The sequence below is a fragment of the Phaethon lepturus genome, unplaced genomic scaffold (assembly GCF_000687285.1).
Source record: "Phaethon lepturus isolate BGI_N335 unplaced genomic scaffold, ASM68728v1 scaffold9963, whole genome shotgun sequence".
Classification (NCBI taxonomy): Eukaryota; Metazoa; Chordata; class Aves; order Phaethontiformes; family Phaethontidae; genus Phaethon; species Phaethon lepturus.
Window position 1 is genome coordinate 1 of NW_010526947.1, and position 23475 is coordinate 23475.

Below are 23475 nucleotides of genomic sequence, written 5' to 3' on the forward strand. Positions count from 1 at the left end.
CAGGCGGGGCGGAACGCCCAGAGCTTCGGGCCCCTGTGCAGGGTGGATTCCCGTGTCACGGCACCGAGGTAAAACGCAGAAGCCAGGAAAAACTTGCGGATGGCAGGCAGCGGCACGGCGCCGCGTAGCGCTGCGCCTCCGCAAGGCAAGGCTGAGGAAGCAGGGTTAACAACAACAACAAAAAAAAAAACAAAAAAACAAAAAACAAAAAACCAAACCCACCCTGCAAAACATTCGAAAAAAATTCAAAACGAGGATCTTTTGAAACGGTATTGCAAAGAGCTGGAAAGCATCAAGCAACGACCCGCTTCTGGGTTTTTCCTCTTCCAGCAGGCACAGGGCAGGAAAATGGAGCCCGAGGTGTTCAGCTCCTCCTTGAGATGCACCGGGAGTTGGGTGACGCTACCTCACTTCACCCCCCAGCACACTTAATTATCGCTCTCTCTACGAGAAGCAGGGCAGAAGCATGGGGAAAACTGGTTCTGCCAACCAGCATCGCAGTGAGCAACCAGTCAGTTTAATAGTTCTGTCTCTCATAGCCTCAGTTATTTAAGCAGGTGATCAAAAATACAGAAAAGAAGCTTTATTTCTCGTTTCAATTATTACATGCACTTTCCAAAATTAAAACTCTTTATTTAAACATCTCAATAGCATCTTGTCAGTTTGGAGGCAGCAAAGAATAACAGACATTTTGAAAAGCATTTACAAAAATACATTGCACAAAGTCCTATCTTGCTTTTTTAAAAATAAGTTAGTGTTATTCAAAATATTCCCACCCTGGCTACCTAATTTCAATTTATACAGGATAATTCTAATTTTAAATATGTAACCTATAATATGAAAACACCTGTACATGTGTAATCTAGCTCCTCTGTGTAGGCCATAGGTTCTGTCTCTAGCTCAAGTGAAAAGAAGTTCTTCACATGGAGACTTTTTTTTTTTAAACATTCGAGGACTGTTGTGCAATATACATAACTATTCTGAAAACCAGTCAGCAGTTCCCTGTGTTAACAGTTCATGTATAACTAAAATGCATTAAAACAGCAAGATAAAAATTCTGCATACAAGTACACTTCAGGAATCTTTTCTGAAAAGGATCTTCAAAGTAGCAATCCCAAAAGGGGCATCTCATTCTACACAGAAACGTTGCTTTTGAGAGAGCAAGACATCACTCTAATCTTCTTACACCCGACTGAAGTTGCTGGGGATGATCTAAAGAATGCCCATATGTTTCTATACGGCAGTACTGCACAGAAGTCCCTCTTGTAAATGTGAAGCAGTGAGGCTCACTTCAGTCATGCTTTCCACATACTGCATTCTCACAGTACAACATTTACTGAGTATAACAATGAACGGCTGAAGAGTTCACTTTGTCCCAAAGAGATCACTTTTGACAAACTAAAATTTTTTAATTGCTGTATACTAGTGTTTACTAAGCAATTTAGCAGGCTTATCAGCTCCGCGCCAGTTAGTACATCAAGGCCGATGCGGAATTAACACTAGACAGAAGAACAAACTGGCCAAAATGGTACGGTAAAAACCCTTAAAATAACTTTAAGTAACTGAAGTTATCCCTGACTTTCAGAGCAATTGATGGCCACAAATTACAGTAAAGCGTTCTCAGTTGCTGGTGTTTAAACTAGTTTTGGTTGTGTTAACTTTCCCTGACAGTAATATTTATTATATTCAACACGTATCAAAGCAGCCCTTCTGGATCCACCAAAAAGATCAAAACGAAGGGTCAACTCAAGGACACCTTTAGCCACAATCAGTGTTTAAAAGGTACAACAGGTTTTGGCTTATGGTGCCGAGTTAACAGAAGTATGCAGTTAAAGTCCTGGATTTAAAAAACAGAAACAAAACCAAAAAAACCCAGATTCCTAGTTGCAGAAAGTGTGGTTTATTCTTTTAAAAAACCCTATACATTCATTTGTAATAAAATAGGTGTCACCTGTTTGCCAACTGGGCTTTATGAACCAGAGTAGCTTGCATGCATTATTTCTCTCAGCATGGACACAAAAATATAAAGCTAACTGGCAATCACAAGCTGAGCATTAGAGCAAATAAAAAAATTTTTTTTTATACAGTTCTGCTGACAGTCTTCTGCCTTTATCAGAGGATCAATAGTTCTGCAGTATATATCTTGCATCCTCGTCCTTTAAAGATTCCAGTGTTCTAGGCTTTCCAGTATATACAAATTGAGAACAAAATGTACAACAACAAAACCAACCCAAGCTGTAGTGTAGGAGATTATTCAGCAGGTTTCCCATGCACTCTGAACCGATAAAGGCATGTATATTCTGCATGTCCCCAATTAGAAAAAATTCTCAGTTCCACTATTTGGAATGCATTTTCACTTTTCTCCTGGAGAAGGAAAAAGCAAACACACAAACCAGTGTTATGTTGCTAGTATGAACAGGTGTAACTGAAGTTGCTTCCTTAGATTCCTGCAACCACCAGCTTTTACTAAGCTATGCCTTGGGAACTTCCTGCCACTTTGAACAGAACCTTCCTTGCCTTACAACTAGTTTTTTTGTGAAGAGAGTCAGAAGAAGCATGAAGCAGACTCTTCGTATGTTTAGCGTCTTCATGCCATTTGTGTCCAGATGGCACAACCCCTTCCTCCCCTCTAATCTATTTAGACCATAGGTTTTGAAGCACATAGGAAGATACATTCTGCTGCAACTACTACAGAGCCCAACAGAGAATGAGGCTGTTTTCCTTCACCGCTCATTGTGCATTACTGTAGAAAACATGGATATCTTTTCCCTGACACTTTAAATCTTATCATCCAGACTTACCATCACTGGAAACATCTGCAGTGGTTCTCCTCCTTCATTGTAGACATACTGCCCTAGAAGCTTGCCTTCTTCTTGATACTCATCATCTAGACCCTGTAACATCAGGATAAAGATTTTTGCTTCCGTCAAATTTGAAATCAAACCAAAACCAGAAGCATGCCTACATAACTGAACAGCAGACAGCACTCAGAAGGCTATCAAACCAGGATCAGAATGTTCCCCATATAACTTAATGCTTGTTCGGACACAGCTCTGTACTTGAGTTTCCTGCACTGCACATAGTTGTGTTATGTTTTTATGTTTTCATGGTCAAACCTCTTAATTTCCATGGCAAAACCAGTATCACAGTGTACAACATAAACTGCTCAGAACAAACAAAAATGGGAAAACATCAAGGTTATAAACAAGACTGAAGTCAAGATTCAAATGTTTGCAGATGACTGACTGAAGCATTTAAAAGAACTAGACAAAAAGTCCTCAGATATCACGTCACTCTGATGTAGCCTGTGATGTTCTGTTCTGCAATCATGCCTACACAACTGAAGTGCTAGTTAAAATAAATTTTAAGAAAGATTTAAGGCACATCATAGATGAGGTGAAGAGCCAAAATTGGGGGGAGGGAGGGAATGGAGAAAGGATGGAACAATTGAAGCATATGAAGGAAGTATACTAAATTAAAAACCATCATCTCACTCCAAAAATGTTTACTACTGTACAAAGCAAGAGAAAAGAAACAACTCCCCCCAAATTAGTTGTAACACTTACTCCTAGTCTCAAAGCTCATTAAAAAATATAAGCAATTTTAAGAGCAATGACAAAAATGGTTTCTCTTCTTAGCTGTACTTCCTTAAGTCATTATTTTTCAGGATATGTAACACAAATATTCTTTATTCAACCTCAGTTCAGAGACAAGACTTACATATACTGAAAAGTTCCTAGGAGCACTGGTGATATTTCCTCTTGGTGAAAGTGTTTTTGGTATGTGTTCCACTGTAAAGGCAGTTGGATAAATCTTCATTGAAAGTCTAACTACAAGATACCCCTGTGATCCTTTGAAAGCCCAGCAGTTTCCTGGATACATGTCCGGCTAGACAGGAGGAACGGGGAGAGAACAGCATGGGACACAACAACAAAAACCCACAAGCATTTTGCAATGATGTTTTTGTAATAAAGAGTTGTAATAGAGTCTGAATTATTATTAGGGACAGTCTTAGATAGTAAGTGGCAGGAACAAAGGTTATCTATTTGGTAGAACTCTTCGAGAAGACAGCATATCCGCCTGAACTACCATCAGTGTTTTGAAGACCCACCTTGAGATTACTTCTCAACAGGAACTCTCCCTGTGCTCACACTTTGCTGAAGTCCAATGCAATACCTAAGCCTCCTGTAAGGGTCTTAATTTTGCTAGAGCAGGACTTAAGCAGTGCCCAGGAAATACCAGAAGAATTCCACTCTTGGGAACACAGTTCAAAGTACCCGTGCCCCCCAGTATGTTAGACAGAAACAGCCAACATCTAAAAAACAATCCAAACCACTCAACACAAAATGATATTGCTGAATTTGTTTACTCAGCCTTTAATCACCTGAATCACCACTCTGGGAGACTGAGAGAAGTACCACAGAGGAATTCCAAAGAGGCTAATTAATGCTGTTTTGGTCTCATAGGTTTCAGAACAGCGAGTACTCAGAATGCTGCCACCTCAAAAAAAAAGATATATCAGGTTAGAAGTAGTAATTAATAATTTCTTCCTGAAGACTTTTATGGCAGAAATTTGTACAAAGCTTAATTTTTACCGTTTATTTTCTGAGGAAAAATAACTATTAGAGGTATCATTAAAGTCTAATAATTTTCTGGGGAATACAATGCTTCTATCAAGTACAATGTTATTTTAAGGACACGTTAAAGGTTCTTCATTCAAGAGGGATGAAAAAATACACAGTCACTAGTTCAGTGGTGTGTACACCCCACACAAACAGATCTGTGGTTCTCCACTATCCAGCTGGACACATTCTATCCCTGTCCATGTATACCTAGGCTGATACATAACCATAAATTGCAGCAGCGTGATGAATAGGCAACACACAAGGTCGCTCTACTAACCTTTAGTCTTCATTCTAAGATTTTTAGTAAATACTATAAACAACATGAATAGTAAAAATGGTGTTTCCCCTATTATTTACCTCCAGATTCCAAGGCAAAATCCACCATACCAGTCTTGTCTTGAGAGTAGAGTTTCAGTGCATTGTTTACAATAATCTGTGCTTGCTAGAGATGTACACATAAAGAGAAGAATGGAAAGAGAAGGATTTTAATAATAACGTGATAATTGATATATACACATCTGTGAAGTTGCAACCATCTTTTTTATATGCTACACTCCATCACAAGTCTTTGAAAGTCTCTGTCAAGACAGAGGCCATTTTTAATGCATGGTTATCTATCTTGAAATATAAACTCATACTGCATCTTGACCGGTGTTTTCTTTAAAAATTGTGTTCTTTCCCCCCATCTTCCCAAGACCCTGAGCTGCATTTCTTTGGTATACTTGTATCCTAGGAATTCTTCAATTTTTGAGATGGCATACTTTGAAAAGACACAGACGTTCAGAACAGGCAATAAGGTAATAAATTGGTAAATAAACATGTAACAAATTCTTAATGCTGTAAGAATACACTTGATAAAGCATTTTCTATAGTTCTTCCCATTTCAATTAATGTTCGCAACATCTCTTAAAATCATTAACATTTATATCGACAGTCATCCTCCACAAAATGCCTATGAAAGGACTCTACAGTTTTAGTTGAACTTTTGAGAACCTGAACTCACTCACCGCTTCTGTGATTCCAGAAATCCCTGCATTAGTCACAGCATTTGTTACTACTTCAGATGTTAGTTTTTGGTTTGTGACAGACATATGGAGAGTAATATTCTTGAGGATCTGCAACTCTAGATCCCGCAACAAAGTCTGCAGATCACTTTTGCTCACAAAGTTGGATGTCAGCCATTGGAGAAGCGATTCGGGAAAGTCTTCTTCTTGATAACCAAAAAGCATTAGCTTGACAGATTCTTTGACCTGGGCATCTACCTAGTAGAAGCCATTAACAATTATAATAGAAATTATTAGTCTCTGTAAACGGTTAAGTAATACTGTATAACAGACACATGTGAAATCCATACATAGGTTCAGTACTACACAGAAGTCTAGCTGTCACATGTGTTTTAACTACATTGACTTACACTGGAATAACAGACCAGACAGGTGTGCAAAAGAACATATGGGAAATCCAGATGCTTCACCGGTTTGGTGACCAAGACACACCCAACAAAGCCTTAGTAAGCCATGCAATTTACATTCGTGGTCTGACTAATACTTCAGAATAAAAAAAGTTGACTGCAAGAGTTCAAAGAAGGCACCGTGACAACTCTAAGTGGAGCACTATACTTGTTAGGCCTAGTTAAGCAAGTCGTTTAATTGCTCACTTATGGTATGCTTTGATTCCACATACAATCACTAGATCATATTTGAGAGTTATCACAAGATGATATTTTAGTCAAAGTTGATAATCCTATGTCAGTACTTACTGCTGTATTTTGTTGGCTACATTCTAATCAGATCTTATAAAAGGCTTTAAAAGAACTTTAGCATAATTTTTTAAAACAACTTTCAGATAACAAACTTAACTTGCTTTTACATAAATTTCTTTTCCACATCTCCCTGGGTTAGCAAAATACATCAGGAAGAATAGCAAAGTACTGTATACAGAATGGCTATTGCATCTTGTCTTAAATGCAGAAAACCTGCCATTGTAGAAAACAAGCCATAAACTCTTGTCTAGTAAAAAGTTACGCACCAATGGAAAAATTCACAGTACCACTACATAAAACACTGTAATTCTTTAAGATGAATACTACCCCCACATTACTTATTGCAGCATATTTCAAGAGAGTTAGTGAACAAAATCAAGCAGTACCAAGCTTTACTGGGACAGTTACAGAACTTACTTTTTCATGAATGGCATCTATTTTCTCACAACTCGACTTCACACTTTCCCCAGTTAACAGCTCCGATTTCATCCGTGATAACTCTAGTTCTAGCTGTTTAACTTTTGTCCAAAGTTGACTATGTTCATCATCATCTCTGACAAAAACAAGGAGTCAATAATTAGGAAAGAGTAGTTTGAATCACTCCAAATTCCAAAAGGTGTGAGAACATACTTGTCTAATACAAAATGTTTTCCTAGTTCAGTTATTCACCATGAAGACATTGTGAGCTTGCAGTTCCTTGAAGATGTTATTTAAGGCATACTTAAGATTAATATATTCAAAGCAAAGTATTTTGAAGTTGTGAACAAATCCAGCAGCGATGACTTTAGATCACCAGGCTGACAAGTTAATAACTCAAGCATATATAGAATTTGGGTAACTTAAGGTTTCTGGCAAACCAGTCAAACTTTATTTGCATGAGTTTGCCACTGGTTAGAGCGAGTTTCAGGTTACCTTAAATCAGAGTAACTTCAGAGGGAAGTATCAAGTTGAGCTTTCAGAGGGAGGTATCAAGTTGAGCTTAAGTGGCAGGTCACATATGACCAATATGATCAGTGTTCAGTGCATGCTATAGAAAAAACTATGAGCCATCATTCTAAAGCCATTTTAGATTTAGACCTAATTTAAATGTCAATTCAGCAAATACATGTTTATTTTCCTCTTCGCAATAGGGAAACTACTTAATGAAGTGCTGCCGTTTTTATCCCAGTATTACACAGTACACGAGTGGAAAGTAGTACAGCTGACAAACCAAAAACAGAGACAAAGGTTAGAATTGATGCAATTCAAGAACTTAAATATAAACTCTATCAGAAGTGATTACTGTATACTTCAGTAAGCAATTTGTAGGAAAATTCTAACGCATTTGTAATAGGGTAAGAAGTCACTCATTCTCCTTCACTATATTAACAGTGCTCTCCAGTAAAAAAAAAATGTAGCTGTAGGACTGCTCACACACTGGAAATGAGCCTTGTTGTATGTATTTCAAAGAAGAACATGTATATTGCCATCAGTTAGCACCAGGATTGAAAAAGCAAAATATATTTGAAAAGTGCTTATACCTCACTGTTTTTGCTTTGGCTATGTCAAGTTCCTTCTGGATGTCCTAAAAAATACAAAAGTTAGTTTTAACAGACAAACACAAGCAACAGAAATAGGATAAAGAACGTTAAACGAAAATGACAGATTTTAGCACCACTGTGCTGGTTTTGGCTGGGATAGAGTTAATTTTCTTCATAGCAGCTAGTACAGGGCTGAGTTTTGGGTTTGTGCTAAAACCAGTGTTAACAATACAGGGATGTTTCAGTTACTGCCGAGCAGTGCTTACAGAGGGTCCAGGCCTTTTCTGCTCCTCACCCCACCCTACCAGCAAGGAGGCTGGGGGTGCACAAGAAGCTGGGAGGGGACACAGCTGGGACAGCTGACCCAAGGGGTATCCCATACCGTATGGCATCACACTCAGCATATAAACCAGGGGGGAGGAGGAAGGGGGGACGTTCAGAGTGATGGCGTTTGTCTTCCCAAGTAACCGTTAGGCATGATGGAGCCCTGCTGTCCTGGAGACAGCTGAACACCTGCCTGACAATGGGAAGTGGTGAATTAATTCTTTGTTTTGCTTTGCTTCCCTGCGCGGCTTCTGCTTTACCTATTAAACTGTCTTTATCTCAACCCACAAGTTTTCTCACTTTTACCCTTCTGATTCTCTTCCCCATCCCACTAGGGGGGAGCAAGTAAGTGTCTGTGTGGGGCTTAGTTATCAGCTGGGATTAAACCACCTGTACAGGACTGCGTCCCCACACTTATGTTTGTGCCTCTGTATAATAAGATTTTATTCCAAATAGAACCTGCCTCACTGGTCAAGTGAATAATTTTTAACCTTTGGACTGAAGCGCCCTCCAAGAAGGGGGAGCAAGAACACAAACAAGTTTTGAGACTTAAAGCGCTGTAATAGATAAAGCAAACTGGGGTTTGGGATAGCCAACAAAAACCTTAAGTATTTTATCAACAGATTACAATTAGAGCGAGTTAGCAAAGCTAACTTTCAATACCTTGGATTCAGCAGAGAGTTTTCCAAGAAGGTCTTCCAGTGTCAGGATGCGCAACTCATGTTCTTGATGTAAAGCCAGCAAATCAGTCTTAAAAAAAGAGGGGGTGGGAGCGGAAGTGGCATATTTTCCTTTGGACTACAAATAGCATAATTTGTGTTTTCTACAATGCATAATTTGTGTTCCATTCAGTGAGTGCTTAAGTGATTTATCCTGCAGGTAGTATGAGAAATTATAGAATCTGTAATAAATATAAAGGCCTGATTCAGCAATAGTAGGGGCTACACACAGTGAAGTTTACCACAAAACCTCTTCTTTGTCACTAGTCCTCCCTACAGTCTTCTTTCTCATTATGAAAACAGGATAAATCCAGCTGCTTTTCAGCAATGTAAGATTCTACTTTAGACTACCTATCTGGAATTAATTCTTTGTCAGCAGTAACAAAGGAGGAATAAATGCCAATGACTACACCCTGGCATTTACTCTCTATCAGTTAATTCCGTAACAGAAAGAATCCTAAAGTCAAATTGCTAATAATCTGCATTATTAAAACAGAAGACTTTGATCAGTATCAGAAAGCATCAATAACTGACTATCTTACCTTCTCCTCCAGTTTCATATCTTTAAGATGTTGACCCATCACGTTTTTTATTAGCTTCAATGTTTCACTTTTGTCACTCATCTGGGCAACCTGATCTTGAAGATTATGGAGCAGAAGCATCACTTTGCTATATTCTTCATCATGATGATGGCATCTGTCAGACACGAAGGCCATTTGCTTTTCCAGCTCACTTACACGACCAGAATCAAAGATATTTATGGTATCCTAAGGTATAAAGATATATTTTTTTAATATATAAAAATCAAGACATTTATTTACATTACCCTTGTGTATCAAGTAGTTATTGCAAAATATTGAAGACATGGGAGTTAAGAAGTCTTAAAAGATATGTAAGTTCTTCTCTAGACTGTTCTTCCTTACCTCTGGAGATTGCACAGAGTGAAAAGAATCAGCCTGTGGTTCAGGAAGATGAATAGAGTCATCTATTCTCTGTATCCTGTCAATTCTTGTCCAGTTCAATGAAGGTAATAATGAAACTAAGCCATCAAACCCCCAGAACCATATACCTAGATCAGAAACAAAAAGGGTGTTCAAGAGAATTCTCCCTTAAGATTGCTTATATCCGCAAATCATCTTCTTAAGGACACATGCTACTTTAAGTTTGCAAGGTAGATATCACACAGTGGACACTACTCCAGTCTAAATAGAAGTCAGCATGAGCCAGCTTTAAAATTTTTAAGTCAAGCACTCAAAAATATTAGGGAACATCCATCAGTACCACTCACACAGTTGTAAGGCAGGCAACTTCTGCTTCTATACCATGACATATCCTTAATCTCATACTACTGCTGCTCTGGGACCTAGATCTCATTTACTGATTAAGACAGGCCATGCTCACTGAGGGCAGATGTAAATACTGCTTTTTATCTCAGTGGAAAAATATCCTGCCTTATACCCTACTTACTACACACCACATTGCATAATATCTAATAAAAGTTGGAGGAAACTTAGGTTTCCATGGAAGCCATCTAACATTTCACAACAATTACATTTATTTTTGCAATACCTTACTAAGAAGTAGCAGCATTTTCTACACAGGGTAACTTCTTTGTTTTTTATTCTCCCTAGTACAAAGGAATCGAATCCCTACTGTAAGTTTCTAAGAAGATTCATCTTCTTCCCAAAATAGCTACAAGTTTTTTAGGACATGCAAAGACATGAAACTCCTTTTCAGAAATGGCCCAGCACTTTCGGTAAATATTTTAAACTGACTTTATTTCAAATTAGACAGCTGACCTAGAATATTGTCAACTAGCCAGTCTAAATAGCAGTACTTTAAGCAACTAAAGCATGGCCTAGAGCAAAGGAAAGATTTAGGATGAGTTAGTAAAAGAACTTAACCACACTTTTATGGAGACAGACAACATCAAAGCAATCAGTAGCAGTGAGCTCATAAAGAACAGGCTTCATATTCCTATGAAAGCATGTAAAGAAAAAAAGGACTTCAGTGCATTTACTCACTCACCCGCTCTCTCTGTCTAAAGAGCTCTACGAAATTAAACCAAGGGTATTCGCAAAGCTCACTGACTTGTCAGTACTTTGAAGTCTTGAATTACTACCCTGTTCACAAATAAACCTGCTCTTTTTTGCTTCTGCATCTTCTTCATAAACTGAAAGTTGAGCTAAAAATGCTATTTCGGAACAGCTGTAATAAGCATACACTGATTTCTATGATAACTGAACAATTCACATACCTAGTAGAAACAGGAGTGGGATAAGAAACAGTAATAGCTTGTAGATCTTTGGAAGGCATCTAGAGAAAGAGAAAAGTTTACAAGAAATTATATATTTATCACATTTTATTGTTTTATATTATAACTGGGTGAATAATCTGCTCACAAAACAATTTTTTCCAAAGGATACACACCTTCTAAGAAGAAACACCTTGAGCAAAGACATCAGAGTAATGAGTTGATACCACCCAGTTCTAAGCAACCTGAACATGCCAGAAGCTGCCCTCCCTAGAAGACAAAAATTGGTAGTATGAAATATAATTACTGTAGCACACATTCAAAGAAACTAAGCAGAGTGACATGCAATTGTGGCCAAGAATATTTTGCACAGCAGAGAAATGCATGAGTACAAGCAACGCATGCAGCTTATGAACATCTAGATATCACAAGTATGACAGCATTATAACATCAGCTGCTCAAGAAAAACAATAGTCATGCAAAAAGATTAAATGCTCTATGTTATAATAATGGTATCTTGCCAGAAATTCAGTATTAATGCTTGAATCCAAGTTACCATGCACTGAAGATGTCTGTATGTTTCAAGAGATGCACAGATTAGCAGCATCAGTTTTTCCTAAGAGGAATACCATGATAGGAAGCGACTACCAAACCAAACACACCCCATCATTCTTGACACCCCATATTCTGTGCTATTCACACACTCATTCCCTCATGAAACAGTCTGGTTAGTCTCCCATTATGGCTGTGAACAGAAATATACCCTCTCATCAAGCACATTTTGGTCAATAAAGAAAGTAGCACAAGCATTTCAAGATACAAAAGCTACAGGATAAGCATAGTTGAATTGATGTAAGTCACATACTGCAGATTCCTAGTTTGTCAAAAGGAACAGGCAATGCACACACACACACACATTAGGATAGTAACCTGGAGAAAGAACGGCCAGCCAAAGTAGAGACACCACCTTCTGAGACACAAGCCATCCTGTTGCTCCCACTGTTTGCAACATGTGAAGCATAAAGTAACCTAGATTATAACAAATTAACTCTATGTGGTCACATATATAAGTGAGCTTAAGGTTCTTTTGCAGTACATGCAGTAAAACAGACTCAATTCCCTTGCCCATTACATGTTTTTTAAACCCTACCTTTCAGTAATGGACAAACTTGGTTCTTCACTATGTGAAAGCAAAGCAAGGCACTAATAAGTATGAAACCAAGTGAAACCAAGAAAATTTAGAAACAGAATTCTCACATATAAACAGAATGATCAACAGCATCTGTGCAGTTAGAACATCACTTTTCCAAAATCAACAGAAGGTTTACATTTTGTAGCATGTTTATCTAACAATGCCATGCTAAGTACAACAGAGAATAGCAAAAAAAGTACTACCTTAAGTTTTAAGCATATCATTACTTTAAAAGCATCTTATTTTTCTGAATTATACATCAAGTTTGTTATCGAGGTTCATGTGTAAAAGAGGGAACAATTAAAAATTTTAAATCCTAGGGAAAATTATGTATAAGAAATACTGATAAATAATAGAAAATATTCCCTACTAGAAGTTACAAGCAGTAGATTTTCATTAAATTGAATGTTCCCAAAGATCTTCAGTATGTCAGTTTTGAGTCTCTTAAAAAATCCAAAACCAACAACCAAAAAACCCAACCATTACGCACTATAACAAAATGCTGTAACTTAAAGCCCACTAAAGCCAACAATTACTATATCCAAAACTAGGACTGTTTGTTCTACAGAACAAACTACGTAGTGTACATTTAGAAAAATAATCCTACATTTTTAGATCAGCAGGTGTGTCTGGCTTAATCTGAGGGATTATACATATACCAACCCAATATTTTGCAAAGCATTTAGGTGACTGAAGTGTCTCAAATCATTTTCCTTTGCTGAATAAAGAGCACTCAATAGATTCTTGATGCCTCTGTCATTCAAGCTAGGGAACGCTTATCTCACAGGGAAGATTCTACCCCTATGTAAGACTCCTGTAAAAATTGACTATCACTAGAACGAAAAATAAAATGTTAAAACCCCTTTATTCAAATAATCTGCATACCAATACCTCATACCTGCTTTCATTAAAGGCAGCTTTTCAACCCATCAAGCGTACAGACTTCCCCAAAGTGCAATAAATTAACAATCTGATTTGTTCCTTCTAAACATACAAAGTGTACTCTATTCCTAAACCTCGTTTTTTCTAATAGGTAAGCAGTCTGCCAAGCTTCTATAAAAGCCAATATCAGAGCAAGAAGTCAAACAGGAAAGGTATTAAGTACATTAATTTTCTAGACACTTTACACTTCTAATCTACTTTGTAAAAAAAACCCCAAACACAAAACAATATGTATGATTAACATTGTGAGATTTCAAAGCAAATAAAAGCAAAAGAAAAAAGGTCCAAGTCAACCTGCATAAGAAAAGGTGTGCCAAATGGTCCTTGCTACCCTTTTAGCCCATGAGGATTGCATGTGGTCTGTGGTGTATATTTCAAGATGTTTCTTCCCCTTACAGTCATCACCTGTTGGTTGCGGTAACAGTAGATTAATGGGACAAAGCCAGGATCAAATCAAGATTGCTACAAGATAACTTGAACAAGTCTATTTCATGGTATCAGTTATCAAACCAAAAACCACTAAGCAAACTTCAGTGGAATAAAACTTGCTTGGGGAAATACTACAGTACACCAGGCAATCACTGTTCTCCCAAACGTTTGATTTGTAGCTTCCTTAGAGTCATGGGGCATTTCATACTGTTATTATAGCAACAACCTGGTGTACAGCCCCAGGCTAAAAGACAACATCAATCATTATACTTACATATTGATTCCTCATTTACACCAAGATGGCTATCTTCTCTGTAAAACTCCTTTACATTCATGCTTCCACAATAGTCCGAGTGAGCTGCAACACATTTAAAAAAACACATGTAATGTAACTCTCAAGTTCAAAGCCTTTCATATATGCATGTTTTAGCTATCATATACGCAGATTTTAGGTAAACTGGCTTGGTTCACTATTAAAGCCAGGTTACCCACAGGAAACATGAAAAATTATCAAGGAAGAAGCCTACTCTGTGCAATCCTATTTTTTCTTCTTTAAGTAAGCAGGGCCTTTTGGTTCAAAGATCTTTTTGGTTCTTTTCAGATAGGATTTTTTAATGAACTTCGCTAAGTAACAACTCATCAAGTCTTGAGTCCCTACTCCCATCATTCTGTCAAATGGGCCAACTGTTACACCTTTGTGTGTATTTTATCAGAGATCTTAAAAGACTGAGAAGAAAGCATGAGCAAGTTAAGGCACTGAGGCACAAAGAATGCGAGAGCAAAGTTTTCTTCACGCACAAAAATCAGTTACCTTCTGTCTATGGCAATTTAACTTCACTTGTAGAGCATGTATTATAGAAAAGAAAGCACCAAGAGAAGAATTGAACATTTTCATGGAAAACAAGATGTGCTTTAGAGCAGTGCACAGTGATGATGGCAACTTTAGTTTTGCAAGACAATGAATCAAGCTTTAAGTGCACAGTGGGCTTAAGGGTAACAAGATAGTCCAAACCTAAAGACATTGAAAAGTTGGGATTTGACAGGATCACACCAAACAGTTTTAAAAAAATCAACTGAAGTTTCTCAATTTAACCATTGCCTTCTATCACCTCCTAGTAAAAATCAACACGTGAATCTTAACTGTAACACAGATCTCACATATGTGAATCCTGATACTTCCAAAACAGAGAGAAAGTATGAAAAGGATAGTACATCTGAGATAAGTAAATACTAGTAATAAAGAAGGAAGAAGGACAGGAGCCAGGCAAAAGACTATTAAAAAGAACACCACAGTGCCAAAAGATGAAGTCCATAAGAAAAAAAAAACCCAACACACACTCTGGCTTTGTGTGGAGACCAAGGAAGGCAACTGAAGAGGTACCTTTAAATTCATAACCCAGCTTCAGCAAAACCATTTGAAATAGTTGCACTAATAGTGATGCAAAAGATGCTGCAGCATGTTTGACCAATCGCAGAATCTTACTCATGTAGAAATAGGTTCCTCCTATTGAAAAAAAACAGTTTGAATACACGTTATTCACCTACATAAAGATGTACTTATATTCTCTCTTGACGGTTAGCTTGTGGAAGAGTGAGGACGAAGCATGGAAAGCCTTTCTTTAGCTAGTAGTACGAACTTAAGCAAGCTTGGTTTGAAAAGTCTGGCTGCATTAGATATGACAGCAAAGCTTTTGTAAGAACTACACATCCTAGGGAAAACACCTTCAAGATAGAATGTACGGCTTCAGCAAGAATACATTTTCTCAGTGAGAATTAAGAACTCTAAGCAGTAATGAATTCCTTGCTTCCAGAACAAAAGATTTCTCAACAATGTGAGCTGTCCATACTGATTTTGTGGGTCACAGCTCCAAAGAGACAAACTACATCCTTATTTTGGATTTGCAACGGTGAGGACTTCCCAACTTCTCTGCTTTTACACTGGAAGAAGTTACTGCAGTGGTCTGTCTTAAGTGCTAGAGACACACACTTATTCAGAGCCACAGGAAGAAAGCCGTAGTCCACCATACTGCTGCTTTCTTAGAATCAGTCACATTCCAAAAACTTGCCATGATTGTGTGCCCCATCCTCCCCAAGTTTAACCCAAACTACTGGATTAAAGTTCAAAGGAATGTACAAAGATGAGTTCCTTGTCAAGCTCTCCTGTGTGAATACAAACTCCGGAGAACAGAAAACAGTTTTCATGCAGTCCCACTTTTAGTTCATTATGCTAAGCCAACAGAATTCCTACCTGTGCTACACATTTACCAAAAAGCATTTGGTAAATGCTTCCCTCAAAGCATTTAAAGTCACACATTATAGTTCAAACAAACTGATTTGTTGCTACTGAAAACATACTTCATTCATGAATAACACACCTACAGAATTCCAAAATTGGTTCTTTCTAATTCAAGGCCACTCAGGAAACAACTTCTTCGTGGTAACTGAGGACTACCAACAATCAAGAAATTCAAGATGCTATGCAAGAGGCAGGCAGACACAGCAGATAACTATCCTTAGAATGGAGATTGCCTTGGAAAGCTAGAACCTTAATTGCAGCAGATTCGTTTGTTTTCGAGCTTTAGGAATGTAGTCACTAGGAAGTCTATTTGGAATCAGTTTTTCCCTTTTGGGGTTAAATTTTTCAAGCAGTTGAGGTTTGGCTTCTAAAAACACTCTAATAAGCTGCCAGGTTAAATAAGGAGAAAAAAACCCCAAAACTACGAAGCAGAAAGTAGGAAAGTTATCTCTCAGATTTCTTAGATAACAGAAGCACTGCAAAGTAACAATTCTGTTCAATCTTGAAAGTTCAAATCATGTAAGAAAAAAAATAACTGGAATGCATAGGGAAAGTTTCTGTCTGAAAATCCTGACCAAAAACCTCATAAGCAGACACATATAGAGCTGATACCAGGTGAGAAGACTCCTACAATCATTGCTGGTTGCAACAGCCCACTGTGTTCCAAATGAGTTTGGAAATATAATTTGTTAAGATACCACGGCATTGTCATTTTGAAATTGTTTCATTCCTACTCAGAATTGAAAAAAAAAAAGTTGATAGTTATATATCAGAAGCTCACAAGTACATCAAGTTTCAACTAATACAGAAAAAGGTATTTCATGTAAGCTGATCTCTAGAATTTAGTTATTGGTAAATTTAGAAGGGTAGTAAAAGTGCTTAAATAACACTACATAGAAAAATGCATCAACTGTATACCATGCTGCTATCCAGATAAGACACAAGAGAAAGTAACTTACTAGATGCATGTTTCTGGCTCTTATCCCTGGAGTAAATTCTGGAAGATGGCACATGAGAAGCCGAGTATGCTGTAAGAACCTCCTTCCGTTCAGAAAGCATGCTGCAGTCACTGCAAGTGTAGCCATTGATCATTGTGTTCTGCGCTTCTGCTGTTGCTATATCGCCATTTCCCTGCATCAGCGTAGTATCACTACCTAGCAAACCAAAAGTAAAACATTCAGCGCATTGACATCAGTATTGCCATGACTAGTTACCATTAAATAGAATGCATGTGGAAGGAAAAGGGAAGTGTAGTTACCTTTAGGGTCGCCTTCATCATCAAGACCTTGACAGGAAAAAATAAAAAAATTAGCAGATTTGGTCCCAAATATAAGGAATTCCCATAATCAACCACAATATCTGACAAGAACTCAAATTAGAAGTCCCACTAATTTTAAGACTGCAAAGAAAAGTCACTTTATGATTAGCATTTAACGTATTTTGCAGTCTACCACAGGAATAGATCCATACACTCAGATATTAATGTAGTAATAGTTAGTGAAAAGCATTCTACCATGGAAGCAGCAGACAAAATCATATGAGTGACAACTACACCTTTTCTTAGCTCCCATGTGACTTTAAAGCAGCTAATTACAAGCTTACGCTGTTTCTGTTGCTTGGTAACTACTTTGGTACTACTGTATTTTAAGATCCTGTTTTAAGAGCCAGGTAATCTAAAGTTTAGAACGCATTCTACTAAGATTGAAATAATTCTTTACATTAGGACTCTGGGATACAAGCATACTAACTAGAGACAAGGAGTCTGAATTGGGAGATATAAGAAGTTGTTGATCTTCTACTCAACACTTTATGTACACAACACTTCATGTAGCCAACTCCAAAATTTTCCTCTTCAATGAAAAAAGTAAGTTCCAGAAAAGCACACTTGTATATACTTGCAAAACCAAACCAGCCAGCCACATACAAAAACCCTCTCAGGAAATCTTGAAGTGCCACTACTTTGAAACTTTCAGATTAAGGTATGTTAAGTTGAAACACATTTCTGTCTATAAACAAACAGGAAATGCTTTTCCTTTCGGTTTTCAAGGACAGGTTACATGTTTACCATTCTTTAAATACAGCACCCTATGCACATTTTGAAGAACGTAATGATAAGAGATAATTACATCTATACAATCTATGGCCTTGCATCACAAAATTACATATGTTTGTCTGGCATATTGTGCATGTCTGTACAACATGTCCTGATGTCGACTACAGCAGTAAATCAAGTTTACATACTGGACTGTGAATTTCCAGTAGGCCTCTTATTCAGCAGACACCTACAGCAAGAGTGTAAGTATATGCACACATTTGGGGGCAGGATGGAAAAATGGGTGAGGAAAATGAGGCAGGAATGTGAACATACGTTTATACACACCAAGCCATAAGCAGTTTTCACAGTTTGATACAAGCAATAGCAATCATTGCCTACCCCAGAAATGATCAACTTCTGTCTGCTCTCGAATCAAAGATTCATCCAATACAGTGGATACCATTGATGCATCACTGGCATGGCTATTGAAACTGCTTTGGCTAAAAATGGAAGAGCTGGATAGATTTTTCCTTGGTGTGTGTCTTATGCTGTCAGATTGTTTATTCATACTTCTGCGTTGCTTCACCGTCCTAGGAAACAAAGCAAAGACAAATAAGATATAGCACTAAAGATATAAATTTCTCTTTGTCTCTCATTTTAAATGAAAAAAAGCCAAAAAAAACCCAACAAAGCAGTCAAGGTATTTTAACACTAACATGATAAGAGAGCTCAAATCACATTTGAAATAAAATCCTCACATTCAAGCACCTATACTTTTGCACAGACTTCATTGCAAACCACACACTCAACATAATTTTCAAATATGGCAGTAAATACTGAGAACAAATAATAGAATAGTAGGTAACCTATGTTTGTACTGTCATATTCAAACAGGAAGTCTCAAGACTCCAACCAATAAATTAATTTGCGATGATAAAAAAAATGCTTACTTAGAAGACTGATCTCTGAAGGACATGTTTCTGGCATAAGAGGTGTCATGAAGGATATCACTTTGTGCATCATCTGATTTAAGTCCTGCAGCAGCTAACCGTAAACTACGCCGTGACATTCTTGGCGAATCAAATACTGGATCTATTTTGTTTTCAGTCTCAAAATCCAAAGCAGATGAAGAATAACTTGAACTGCAGCAAAACAAGAACAGCAAAGTTACCACAGTTTAAGAGAAAACTCCCCTAGTAACAAACACACCCTTCAAGTTAGTCTAAGTTTCCATTACAAGCTGTTTATACAGGGTTATGGAGCAATTCCTACAAGATATGCCATGCAACCCAAATAACGTAGAAGTATGTAGATATTCAAGATTCTCTTAAGCAATTCATATTACAAGCTTAATAACTGAAAGCAAATCAATTGAAAAGATATACAAATACAGTTAGAAAGAAACAACCACCATGGAAACCATGTTTGAAGGTGAGCCAGAGCAAGCATTCGTTTTACAGCCTCAGACACATAGTTCTTTTGCGACCAATTTCAGAGAGGAAGCCATTCATGACTGTTTCTTCACCACACCTAGCAGCAAATTAAAAATTATGATGCATTCTACGTTGCAAGGTAAAGAGTCATTTATAGTCAAAGTTGGGGTTTTGTTTGCTTGTTTGTTTGCCAATTCCTTGTTTTGAGAACCAAAGATCCATATGCCACATTACTCTGAACTTCCATCTCCCAACAAGTAGGAACCTCCCTCCCTTAGGATACTTAAAGACTTCCCTACTTCAGCTACTTTAGTTTAACTACCATTACTCAAAAAAAAAGTGGTTTAAAAATATTTCTTGTACATTATTTTAATAAATTTATTATTTTTAAATATTTAATACAAATAATTAGAAATATTTAACTCTGAACAAATTTTAAAATGTTTATAGAGTCTTTCATCTGTTTTTCTCAGTGTTATCCTACAGACGCAAGTTTACATGTAGACAAGCTTCACATCATTACCCCAGGAACTCTACTCCGCACTTTTACACTTGATTCTCTCAGAGCCTCCATGAAAACTTACATGAAGACAAAGCAGCAACACATGGCAAACAGACAGATTAAACAGAATAATTTCAGGAGGAAATACATTTACTAAAATGGAAGTTTAGATTAAAGCAGAATACTCCTACTTGCAATCAAAGGAAACATTCAGTTACGTAGTTGAGCAGAGCTTGTTGTTACAGGGTATGGCACCAGGAGGCCAGGTTCTAGAACCGTTCAGCACTGGGACCCAAAGTATCTATGTGCTAAGTGCGCTAGGCCAGCTTTCTTACGGAGTCTGTACCCTCTTGGGCCAAAGGGATATAGAGAGCCATAAAAGCAGTTACTTCAATATTCCTGGATTTTTTTTTTTTTTTTTGGAAGAGCTGAGCAAGGTATTGTTAATGAAAACAGCTCCTTCTCCTTAAAATCCCAAACAAAACCAAGCAAATTAGGTCTGAATGAATTAGATTCTACTGTGCAATCTGTATTTGAAATGGAAGCTTTCTCTTTAAAAAAAAACAAACATATAAATAGCTACTGTAAAGTGTATTTGTGCAAAAACAATTCAATGGAAATAATTTTTCTTACACAATCATTAAAGACCCCAGAACATTACAAAGCAATAATGAAATGCATTGCAGAATCATAGAATCATTTAGGTTGGAAAAGACCTTTAAGGTCATTGAGTCCAACCATTAACCTAACACTGGCAAGGCCATCACTAAACCATGTCCCTAAGCACCACATCTACATGTCTTTTAAATACCCCCAGCAATGGTGACTCAACCGCCGCCCTGGGCAGCCTGTTCCAATGTTTGACCACTCTCAGTGAAGAAATTTTTCCTAACATCCAATCTAAACTTCCCCTGGCGCAACTTGAAGCAGTTTCCTCTTTCCTATCACGTGTTACTTGGGAGAAGAGACCGACACCCACCTCGCTACAACCTCCTTCCAGGTAGTTGTAGAGAGCGGCAAGGTCCCCTGAGCCTCCTTGTATTACTCTGGCATACAAGTGAGTTGACATCAGAAGGCCTAGTAGCTACGCTTCAGCAGTGATTTAACTCTGACAAGGTGGGTGCTTTAGAAATGAGGTTCTTGACTGCTCCACAATGCAAAGTAAAGCACCTGAGGTGGGACTGTGTCAGAGCACAAGAACATCATTTCCTTCAGCTAAAAAAAAACTAGCCCAGACAATGAATATAGGTGCTCCAGCAGAAAATGGGTGATCCCTACAGGGCCAAACCAGAGCTTGTCCAAAATAACTTCCTCAATCGCCCAGAGGTGCATGAATTTTATGGCAGGTTTTCAGCACCACCTGCTTGACCTTATTGGTCTGCCCTGCTAATTCTGCCACATGCAGTGCAACCTTGTGCAAGGCAGCGGTCTAAGCACAGCTTAAGACAAACCCAGAATACAATACATTACTATATACACTACGCTTATTAATCCTTGTTTACATTCTGGTGGGAAGGGGAGAGGAAATAAGACAAGAGCCTCCTCACATGCAAACATATTTAGTGTACGTTTTATTAGGTACAAAAGGATATAATTTCTAGTTTTCAAAAATGTTGTTTAGACAGCTTGCTTTCAGACAGATGTGAAGTGAGAATACGGGTAAATACGGCTCTTTCTGTTGTTCATTCTTAAAGGGTCAGAGCCGCAGTGGTTTACTACTGAGTCCCTCCCTAAACAGTTGCTTCAGAACTCAGTTTTGCTATTTACACTTGCCACTATGCATTTGCTTTTCCTCATCTTCACCCCATGTTTCTTACAGATACTCAATTCACAAGAACACAAAGTACACAGGACAAGCTGACAGCTGTGACCAGCCACAATTTGTTTCTGTTTATGAACACTTGCTGTTACTAAGTATCTCAATGAGCATTTATATCAGTTTGGGTTGAATACAGTTTGGAATTTTAAAAAAGGTATCTTTTCCTCTTTAAATGAAAAGAGAGCTTCTCTCTTGCTTATGCAGGGTAGTAATTCTCTTCACACTAAAAGCAAAGAGAATTATCTAGATACTGTCCTTCCGACAGAGGACAGAAGTCTCCTAACTTGCCATCTCACTTTCCACACTTTGGAAAGCAGCCTTTTTTCTTCTACAGAAAAGATGACAGTAAACAAAAAACCCCTTGCCTTTTCTTTCACAGGACAGAAATGAACCTGTATATTGATGGTACTCCCATCCAATATGTATGGCTAGCAAAAAAACATATTAAAGGTGGGTTGCAATTAGCCTACACACGTACATAACCTACACAAACAGTGCAGACACTGGTTCCTTGCCCAACAAATAGTTCCCATGGCTGCTGGCAGTTCTGCCGACTGTGTCTAGCCTGATACTTCCAGCTTCTTAGCTATCACCTTGGTATCTCCTTCCCAGGAGCTTCTACAGAATAAGAATTCTAGACTTCAGTGGGTTAATTTTCAAGTTTATTTGTAAGTGGAATGAGAATAAGATCTGCCAATTTTAAAACACCTATAGCTTTGTCTGGAAGACCTTAAGGGTCATTTATTTTATACATATTCCTTTAATGAAATGGGCAGTGATATTCTTGAGTATTCAAGATAATAATAGATAAAAACAATACACCTAGAGAACTACAGCTAAACAGATGTCTTCTAACATGGACACAGGCATATAATCAGTATATGAATATTTGTATGCTTTCTGACCAGGACATTGCTTATATTAACTGACCAAGGACACTACTTTGAGTTGTTTCACTATTGCTTCAATCAGTCCCAGAACACAAGTAAAAAACCAACACAGGATTTTATTCAACTATTTTGCAGAAAGTTACATTCTGATTTAATGCTTTCACACAGAAAAATATAAACCAAGTTCTTACCAACTTAATCCATATTTGTGAAGAAAAAGCAGTGTTAAAAGTACCCAAATTGACAGAAACACCGTAACTCAAAAGATGATGGTGACTAAAGGACAGATCAGCCTGAAGAGGGGGGTGTAAATTACATGCTCACAAGTGGGTGAGATTCACAAGTTTGACTTGCATTTTGAGGAAGATAAAAGTTATTTAGCTGTATCAGTTTAATGCTTTTCTGATTTGGGCTGGAGGAGTACAAGCACAAAGCTGAAGCACTACAAACGGTTATAAACACACAGTGATCCCAGTGAGTATTAATATACATTCTATTAATAGGTCATAAGCAAATCTATTAATATAGCTTTGCGGTATCTCACTTCACTGTGCTTCCTGCAGTACTATGTGCACAAGCCAATTTCTTTAATTCAGATTTTGTAAAAGATTGAGTTGTCGAAGGCAGAACAAGCCAGATCAGAATATAAGCAAAACAAATAGAAGTGGGAGGGAGAGAAGTGTACTTCAGCATGAAAGTATTTTTTTATATATAGAGATATAAATATATATAT

At 37.6% G+C, this 23475-nt stretch overlaps 1 protein-coding gene across 1 annotated transcript in view; it reads right to left on the reverse strand.

Moving 5' to 3' along the window:
• Positions 1 to 1884: 1884 nt before the first annotated feature.
• Positions 1885 to 23475, reverse strand: part of SUN1 (Sad1 and UNC84 domain containing 1) — a 24004-nt gene continuing 2413 nt past the window's right edge. The window contains exons 2-22 of the mRNA XM_010283227.1: positions 19049 to 19240; positions 18498 to 18688; positions 17322 to 17348; positions 17023 to 17217; positions 15149 to 15271; positions 14042 to 14125; positions 13633 to 13743; positions 12135 to 12233; positions 11381 to 11474; positions 11208 to 11266; positions 9874 to 10019; positions 9493 to 9717; positions 8895 to 8981; positions 7908 to 7951; positions 6805 to 6940; positions 5633 to 5887; positions 4983 to 5067; positions 4385 to 4500; positions 3721 to 3888; positions 2802 to 2894; positions 1885 to 2364 (exon numbers count right to left, since the gene is read on the reverse strand). Of these exons, the coding sequence (XP_010281529.1) occupies positions 2251 to 2364; positions 2802 to 2894; positions 3721 to 3888; positions 4385 to 4500; positions 4983 to 5067; positions 5633 to 5887; positions 6805 to 6940; positions 7908 to 7951; positions 8895 to 8981; positions 9493 to 9717; positions 9874 to 10019; positions 11208 to 11266; positions 11381 to 11474; positions 12135 to 12233; positions 13633 to 13743; positions 14042 to 14125; positions 15149 to 15271; positions 17023 to 17217; positions 17322 to 17348; positions 18498 to 18688; positions 19049 to 19240 (2644 nt within the window). The 3' untranslated portion in view covers positions 1885 to 2250. The remainder of the gene's footprint in view (positions 2365 to 2801; positions 2895 to 3720; positions 3889 to 4384; positions 4501 to 4982; positions 5068 to 5632; positions 5888 to 6804; positions 6941 to 7907; positions 7952 to 8894; positions 8982 to 9492; positions 9718 to 9873; positions 10020 to 11207; positions 11267 to 11380; positions 11475 to 12134; positions 12234 to 13632; positions 13744 to 14041; positions 14126 to 15148; positions 15272 to 17022; positions 17218 to 17321; positions 17349 to 18497; positions 18689 to 19048; positions 19241 to 23475) is intronic.